The sequence below is a fragment of the Glycine soja genome, chromosome 16 (genome assembly GCF_004193775.1).
Source record: "Glycine soja cultivar W05 chromosome 16, ASM419377v2, whole genome shotgun sequence".
Taxonomy (NCBI): domain Eukaryota; kingdom Viridiplantae; phylum Streptophyta; class Magnoliopsida; order Fabales; family Fabaceae; genus Glycine; species Glycine soja.
This window is the reverse complement of record NC_041017.1, coordinates 4,664,947-4,673,694: the sequence shown is the minus strand read 5'-3', so window position 1 is coordinate 4,673,694 and position 8,748 is coordinate 4,664,947. Positions and strand designations below refer to the sequence as shown.

The window sequence follows — 8,748 nt, the reverse complement described above, 5'->3', positions numbered from 1 at the left end:
TTTTAATAATTCAGTGATTCAATTAAACTTTTAATTATAATAAAGAAACTAATAATATAATTAAACTTTTAATTTACAATACTTATATTTATTATTGAAAATTAAAGAAAATTAATAAACCAAAATAAAAGTTTTACCACAAAGTAAAAAATCATCTATCATTGTTTAACTAAAAGTGAACTTGGATATTACTTCACACCAATGGGATAGTAATAAAAAAAGAGTATAACATGATTCGGTAATGACAATGTTTGTTTGTCTTAGCCGCGATATCTCGACATCACAGTAAATACACAGTGGCTAATTCCATTGGAATCAGGTAAAATCGTCACAAACAAGTACCGTTCTTCTCTCTTGGCTGTAATATCAATTATCAAAAACTTTAACAGAACGCAGTTACTTCCTTCTTTTCCTTTCCTCTCTATCAGAACCTCATCATATCACACTCTGATGCGATAAGAGTTAAAGAAGAGAGTTTTGAGAGTTTCCTCCAAATAAAAAAATCAGTAACGGAGCAGAGAGAAACAGACACACACTCACACATGGATAAACCACACCCCACCAACCGTTTCCCTCTCCATTCATTTTCTCGCCACAACAAAAAAACAAACATAGCAATATAGCATTATTATTACATAACCGTTCTGTTTCTCACCTTCTTCTCCTCACTTTTTTTTCTTGTTCTTTTCCCTCTTCTCCGTTTTTTCATGAATATGGAGCGCTACACGCTACCCGCACCACCCATTAATATTATTCTCGAGGAAGAAGAAGAAGAAGAAAACATTGCCATTGCCATGGGTGCCCCTCTTATCCCTTCCTTTAAATCCATGCTTCAACACCAACAACAACAACCTGACTCTTACTTCAACTTCAACTTTAACTCTTCAATTAGTTCTGCTACCATACCCTTTGTTCCTAACATGGAATCTTTTCCTTCTCTTGACCCTTTCTCCCCTTCACTTTCATCACTTCCTTTCTTCAACAACAACAGCAGCAACAACATGGCATTTGACCCGGGTTTTGACTTGGGCCTGGACACTACTGGGCTTCACTCTTCTGTTCCTCCTGCTCCCCATCTTTTTTCCCAGGCCCAGATGGGCTTTGAGTTCTCGGAACTCGAGGCCCTCACTGGACCTGGGAATGGAAATAATGCCCCTTTTGCGGACGGGGCAAAGGTGGCTGCGGCCATGCTGCTGCGGCCACCTCCTCTCGATGGGGCGCAGCAGCAGCAGCAGCAGCCGACGCTGTACCGGAAGCGGAGGGGGACGGCGGCGGAAATTCCGGGGCTGGAGACGGTGAGGAGGAAGGGGAGGAAGTGGGAGGAAGGAGGAAGAGGAGGGGAGGGGGAGGAAGGGAGCAGTGCTGACGTGGATGGTTCCGGGTTGAACTATGAGTCTGATGAGCAGAATGAGAATAATGGGAACAATGGTTTGAAGCTGAGTGAGAATAATGGTGGAGATAACAAGGGGAAGAGGAAGGGGTTACCCGCCAAGAATCTCATGGCGGAGAGGCGCCGCCGGAAGAAACTCAATGATAGGTTGTACATGCTCAGGTCTGTTGTCCCCAAGATTAGCAAGGTATGAGAAAAAAAAAAAAACAAAAATCCACAATAATTTGGTTATGGAAATAATTATTTATTAATTGTTGTTCATCACTGATTTGTTTCAATGTTTGTTCTGTTGTTGTTCGTTACAGATAATTATTAGTTGTTGTTCATTGCTGATTTGTTTCAGTATAGAATTAGAAATAGGGCAAAAGGGTGCTGCTAAGTTTCAACTTTGATAATCTGCTTAATAAAAACTTTAATTCTTAATTGGAGAACACCTCCAAGTCTCTAAAGAAAGTTTTGTTTTTTGGAAGTATCATTAAATTGTGCCTTTTTTAGCGCCTTTCTAAGGCGTTGGAAGATAAGTTTATTATTTAAAATTAACTTCTAACTTCTAACTTCAACTTTTATTTATAAAAGTTTGTATCTAATTTTGTCCTTTGAAATATCATGGTATTGTGCCTTTTTAGGGCCCTTTTAAAGTACTGGAAAAGAAAGTATTTATTTAAAATTACTAACTTGTAACTTTAACTTTTATAGAAGTTTTCACTTATAATTTTTCCAAAATCTAATGTGTAAATTGATTTTAACTTAAGGAAGAAGTTTAACTCATTTTGTTCTCTATTTTCTTCTTTGTAAGTGCTTATGGAGAAAATTTTCTAACATTATTCTCTCACTCTCTTTCCTGTTGATATCTCCTAGAATGAGAAATGTCCTTTTGTGACTCATGTTTGGTTGTGTATTCGTGACAGTTTTAGTTAATGAATTTGTAGTTTAGAGTACTGTGTTGGTCTGATTGTTGTTGCCATTGACTGGTTTATTAAGGCTAAGACACTTCCTTTATGTGTTGGGAACTTAAGAATGGTGTATGGTAATGTCCTTTCATCTGTTTGTAGATGGATAGGGCTTCAATACTTGGGGATGCAATTGACTACTTGAAGGAGTTGCTGCAGCGGATTAATGATCTTCATAACGAGCTAGAGTCAACTCCACCTGGCTCGTTGCTGACACCTTCTTCTACAAGCTTTCAGCCACTAACACCCACCCTGCCAACCCTTCCCTGCCGGGTCAAGGAGGAACTGTATCCTGGCACCTTGCCAAGCCCTAAAAACCAAGCTGCAAAGGTGATTTTTGATCGACTTAATTGCAAAATTTGTTGTTGTGCAAGGTGAAACTTGTAGCCTGTTGTTTGCAGACCATGTGAATTATGTTGCAATTGAAACTACAATTAATGCATCTGATATTTACAAATCTTAGATTTGTATAACTATAATATAAAATGCACCTGTGAGTTATAACTAGTTAGTATGTCTTGATGGCATGTGGTGGAGTGGATCCACAAGGTGTATGATAGATCCTGGTATTGAAACTGATATACTAGGAAGTAGGAACTAGGAAAAAGTGTTGGACAATGCTCCAATTACAGTTATGAAAGCAGGGAAAAATTTACACCTCTCCTCATACCTCCACCACTCCCTTCTTTAATGTCCTGCTGCCACCTGTCATTTTGGCTAGACCCCTCCCTTTTTCATCTAACAGACTTCTCCAACTCATTTCCACTACTGCTCCTTCCTTACTTGCTTGTCTTCTTTCTCTGGTAAACATGAAGTGGAGGCCCAGCAGTTGTATTCCTATCAAAGTCTAAGAAGAAACTAATGATTGCCAACTAGATTGATTTATATTTTTATGTTGACAGAATTTAATTGCATTGGTGATTTGCTAAATTGTTTTAAATTGACTTTAGTGTTTCTGATATTTATAGGTTGAGGTTAGAGTAAGGGAAGGGAGAGCTGTCAACATTCATATGTTCTGCACCCGCCGACCAGGTCTTTTGCTTTCTACCATGAGGGCTTTGGATAACCTCGGATTGGATGTACAGCAGGCTGTTATTAGCTGTTTTAATGGCTTTGCTTTAGATGTGTTCAAAGCCGAGGTATAATTCTCTCTCGTTTGCCAAGCTTCACTTGAACATATCTATTATTAACTTGCTTTACCATTATGATGCTTGTCATTGAACTTTATTTGGTCATTAGCACATTATGCCAAATGGCATTGCTTGTCCCTTGTAGCCAAGTAGTCAACCAAGACTAGTGGGAGATTCAGAGAAGGCTTGGTGGTGGTGTACTGATTGTTGATGCAACAAATTGTACATATTCAATATTGATTTCTGGTGCCTACATCTGTTTGTGAGAAATGTAATAATAATTTGTTGTCCAAAATTATGCTGACAATCTTGCACCAAAGAATTATAGCAATTGCAAAATCATTAACAATTTAGGTTTGACTTTCTGAGTTACATTTGATGTTGGGGCTGAATCTTTGTAAAAAGATTATATGAAGAGATTTAAGAGAAGTTTTGGATGAGCTAGGATGAAATGAAAGAAACTTGACTTGGTAGCAGCAGAATGATTAGTTAAGAGTTAATACATTGGCATGATACATGAGTTTGAGAGCTCCATCCCACTGGTCAGGGTGTGTTAGATGATTGGGACCCCAGTTTTAGCTCGAACCTTAGTTAGAAGTGTAAAGATTAAATTCAAAACTTGAAGAAAAGTCTTCTGAAGCTTTCTTTGTTTATTCTAAAGTTTTTGGTGTTTAAATTTTGAGCTCACCAATCATTAACTGTAGACCATCTCGAGTTTTGGCTTTGATGTATAGTCTTTCTTGTTTCATACCAGCAATGCAGAGAAGGCCAGGATGTCCTCCCTGAGCAGATTAAAGCGGTGCTCTTGGATTCCGTGGGCTTCCATGGTATGATGTGATTGGAATGCTTGATAAACGCGTTGTCGTTATTGAGGAGCCAACCGTAGTTTCTGTAGCTTGCAGTTTGTAAATGCATTGCTTCTTCTTCTTCTCCTTTGAACTGTTTAGACCCAGATCAAATAGGTTAGCTAAATCGGTAGGTTGAGGAGTTAGCTTTGATCTTTTGTTCAATTCTGCTTTTGACAAAAGCGAACTTATGTTGTTAACTTGATTATTAAGCGATGTAATAAATCGTTTTATTTCTTTTCGTTTCTATTCTATTCTTTCCAAATCTAGTTTTTGTATTAAGTTTGTTGCCTATTTATCTTGAATATGATGCAACTTAGTAGTTGGTATGATCATCAGGATTTGATATTTCTTAGGAGAATAGCCTCTTGGCCTCCAATGCATGGAGTAAAAATCATTTCACTGTCCTCAAAAATTGAAGTCGTCCTCATAATCTAGGCCTTTCAAAACAAAAAAGTCTTGTATTGTAACTCACAGACCGTGTTCAAAATTTAGTAAGTGAATTAAGATTTGAAAGAAAACCATCAGCAAAACGGGGAAAAATCAGAAAAAAGGGGTAGAATACTACAAATACATCATTACGAGGACAACATCAACAAAACTAAATACACTATTAACGTGAGTTAACAACATTATATATGAAGACACCTATTGTTCTTGCCAGGTAATATTTTTCACCTTTATCACTTGATAGTTGATAGTTGATACTACACACGTCACTAGCTTGCATTTTCTCCAACTCCAACATTCATGTCGCCAACAAGTCACTTCAGTCCTTCATCAAAGTCTTTGAAAATCTCTCTGTTTTGTGCTAAAACAAGAATTGAAAAACAGGATGCAGATTGAGGATATATGAATTTATTTTTCTTTATGTAGAACAAAAAATGATTATACCTGTAGTCATATCTTATATCGAAGGAGGGTGTTTGCATTGATATAAGTACAGCTGGACAAACGGGTTTGGGCCCATGGGCCACCCATGAAACCCACAATCCACATGATTTACTGTCTTAACTTTTTGAGCTTGCTTAGATTGCATTTAATCCGTCCCACCGAATCCGCGGGTTAAATGAGTTTTACCCATAGGCTTTGTCCCACTTAATCCGCGGGTTAAATGAGTTTTACCCATAGGCTTTGTGGCCTTTCACGGGTTTTTTATATTCTAATATAAAAATATATAGTATACTAATAAATAAGGGGTGTAAGTAAAGTAAAATAAATAAATAAATAAATTAAGTATTTTTATATGGTTCAATAGTTATAGTTGGTGAATGGTGATATAATATTTTAATTTAGTATAAAATTATATATATTAAGTAAACATAATGTTAAAAAATATTTTTTTGGTAGCTTAAGATGCAAATTATGTTATCATTTTGGACAAATAATTTTTTTATTAGATAATTCATAGTTAGTTTTTAAAATGATTTAAAATTGGTCAAATTTTATATTTTAAAATTTAATTTAATTTTTTTAAAAAAACTTTTTGTCAAAATGTGCATGGGCCCGCTAAGCCTGCAGACTATGTGGGACGGGTGCGGGCTTAAAAAATGAGTCCATTAAGAATGCGGACTTTATAGGGCGAACTTTGCGATTGTGGGTTTCGCGGGACAGGCTTACCCGCATGCGCACCTCTAAATACAAGGCTCTTGCAATCTTGTGTATCTATCCATTTTCATCACGTCCATGTTAATTCCCAAAAATATTAATCCATGTTTCACTTTCATTGATCATTTTTTGGGGTCACATAACATTAGTGCAGGGTATCACCAACTTTGCCGAATCGGAGAACTGGACACCTCTAATGAAATTTATTTTTTCAATAATTTTTCATTCACGAGGTTTGAACTAAGACTTTGCTCAAGGGACTCATCCAATATCATTTTAAGAATATATAAATATGCGATAATTCAAAATAAAATTTAATTAGCATACACTACCAACAAGTTGTTAGAATGTACTAGATTTGGTACCTTAAGCAAGGTCTCAAATTCTAGTTTTGTAGATAAAAAAATGTGATAGGGAGGGGAGAACTCCACTAAAGGTGGCTAACCAGATCCCTCGACAAAGATTAGTAATCAGCAAAATTGGTGGATATTTCATACTAATAACATGGTTACAAAAAAAAATTAACATAGACTTAAATTTCACATTAATTATTATGTATGTTATAAATAATTATATATTTCCATATAAATATACCATTTTAATATGAAAAAATTGTTATATACTAAAAATATAATTTTTTTTACACAGTTATCTGATCACAACTCATCATTTATAGTAAATTTGTTGACTCTTAAAATAATTATCTTAAAATAATTTAAATCATGATTGATGATTGAATGATATTATAAAATTATTTTATACTGTTAGTAGATAGACATTAAACTCTTTGAATATTATGTAAGTATTAAAACATCATAGTATGAATAGTATAATTTGTATTGTGCATTGTATGGACTTAATAATTTTTTTTTTAAATTATTTAAAAGTTTATATGAAATATATATTTTACATTGATCTAATAAAAAATATTTTACATTGATTTCAATTATTAAAAAAATTATATATATATATATATATATATATTGTATTATATAGTTGAAATTATTGTATACTTCAAATTTATATTAATTATATATATGATTTAAATGTTTATAAAGTATTTAATGACTTCACCATTTCCATTTTATATAGATATTAAACCATTTTCTCAAAAAAAAAATATTAAACCATATAGTATATAACATAAACAATATTTTTAATTATAAAAAAATAGATTTTTATTCAGTAAAAAAATAGATTTTTATTTAATGATAAAATAAATTATGCCATATTTTCCTTAACATGTTTACAATATAAAGATGAATATAAAACCTTTATCTTATATCATATTTTTGTACCGTATAATTCAAATATTGAGTATAATAAAATTAAAATTTAAATATTGTAAGTCCATTCTGTATTCAATTTTTAAATAAACACTTCAGGATATTTTAAAGGTTTTTTTTTAATTATTCATAGGATATTTTTAAGGTGAAATATATATAACCTAGTTAACCTAATAATTCTGAGAGGGATTGTATAACTTTGTGGAGGGGAAGTTAACCAGCCGTTCTCTAAATTTGAACCGTTTGGAATTAAGGACATTGCAGAATGATGGATTCAATTAAGAAAAACCAGTAATAATGTAATATGCACCAAGTAATACATTGAAAGTTTGGAACTGCTACAAGAAAAAGTTCAAGTTATAGTAGCTAGACTGGGATTTAAGAATCCATCAGTTAAACATATTAAAGTTTCCATGTTGGAATCAGCCCTTGCTCAAGGGAGACATTGCATATCATGGGGATTATTGTAACAGTAAAAAAAGGTAAACCGTAGTTTTTGTGCTTGTTATGTCATGCAAGTTTTATTTTATTTTATCGACTCTTGGATTTGAACTATTTATACCATAACTCCTTTCTCACTTCTTAATTTGCATGCTCCAGTAAGTTCCATATGTTTGTACACTCTTATTTGTGCTGGTTTGGTTGTGTGTGTGAAAACTTCCAGAGCATCTAGCAATTCTTCTAAAGGGGATAGCTATGATGAAAGAATTAACTCTTATTTAATTTGGAGAGTGCATGTCCACCAGGATCTTTGCTGCATATCCTAATACAATGGGTGTTAATAATGCCCGCTAAAAGTATGGTTTTATTACCTATGACCTTATCTAAGACATTTCTTTTTCTTTTGGGTTTCAGTAATGCAGGTTGTTGTTCTTCAGCACTTAATGTGTTTTTATGTATGTCCTTGATGATTATGCTGTTAGAATTTTCTTTAGGTTACAATCAATTATGACTTTTTGTCTTTTAAAAAATGGCTAATACAATGATTTCATTAAATGATATTTAAGCCTATTAATAATTAATATGGTTAATTGGTAATGGATTTTTAACCCCTAATCCTGACATAAGTGAAAGATAATATATGGGTAATTACTAGACTCATAATGAGACGTAACTAGAGTCAATAAATAACATATCAAGGATTTCTTTTGCTGTCACTCTATATATAATTGTTCTTTGTTGCTTGCTTTATTTTTTTTACATACTAGTCGTTGCTTCATTGAAAACTTTAATTATTTAAAGCATGTGATTAGGTGGTGCCAAGGAAGTCATTCTTGGCCTATCAGATCATGTCTTAACATGTAAGTGTTTAAATGAGCATTTTAAATTCATATAAAATGCCTAACTTTTTGTGTTATTTTTGCTGCATATGTTACTCCACTATATTTTGCTTATGGATGTTTGCTTGATGTAGACTAATACATGATATCTTTTTTATCCTCTTCTTTTTTTGTTTTCCTTTTCCTTGCAAAGAAATTTTGCTTTGAGTAAGAAACAATTCATTTTAGAGCCTCATAGTCACTGGTAACTGTTCAAAAT

General features: G+C 33.5%; 1 protein-coding gene across 1 annotated transcript; it reads left to right on the top strand.

Annotated features, from left to right (window-relative positions):
* Positions 1-483: 483 nt before the first annotated feature.
* Positions 484-4,564, top strand: LOC114391196 (transcription factor ICE1-like). Its single transcript, XM_028352225.1, has 4 exons — positions 484-1,577; positions 2,443-2,670; positions 3,309-3,479; positions 4,225-4,564. The coding sequence occupies exons 1-4, from the start codon at positions 708-710 to the stop codon at positions 4,306-4,308; spliced, it is 1,353 nt and encodes a 450-aa protein (XP_028208026.1). The 5' UTR covers positions 484-707; the 3' UTR covers positions 4,309-4,564.
* Positions 4,565-8,748: the final 4,184 nt, after the last annotated feature.

What these genes read in the sequence shown, in the direction of transcription:
- LOC114391196 (XM_028352225.1), top strand. Translation starts at nt 708, where the DNA reads ATGAATATGGAGCGCTACACGCTACCCGCACCACCCATTAATATTATT. An exon ending in TTGTCCCCAAGATTAGCAAG is followed by an intron (nt 1,578 to 2,442) that starts GTATGAGAAAAA and finishes ATCTGTTTGTAG; the next exon opens with ATGGATAGGGCTTCAATACT. An exon ending in CTAAAAACCAAGCTGCAAAG is followed by an intron (nt 2,671 to 3,308) that starts GTGATTTTTGAT and finishes TGATATTTATAG; the next exon opens with GTTGAGGTTAGAGTAAGGGA.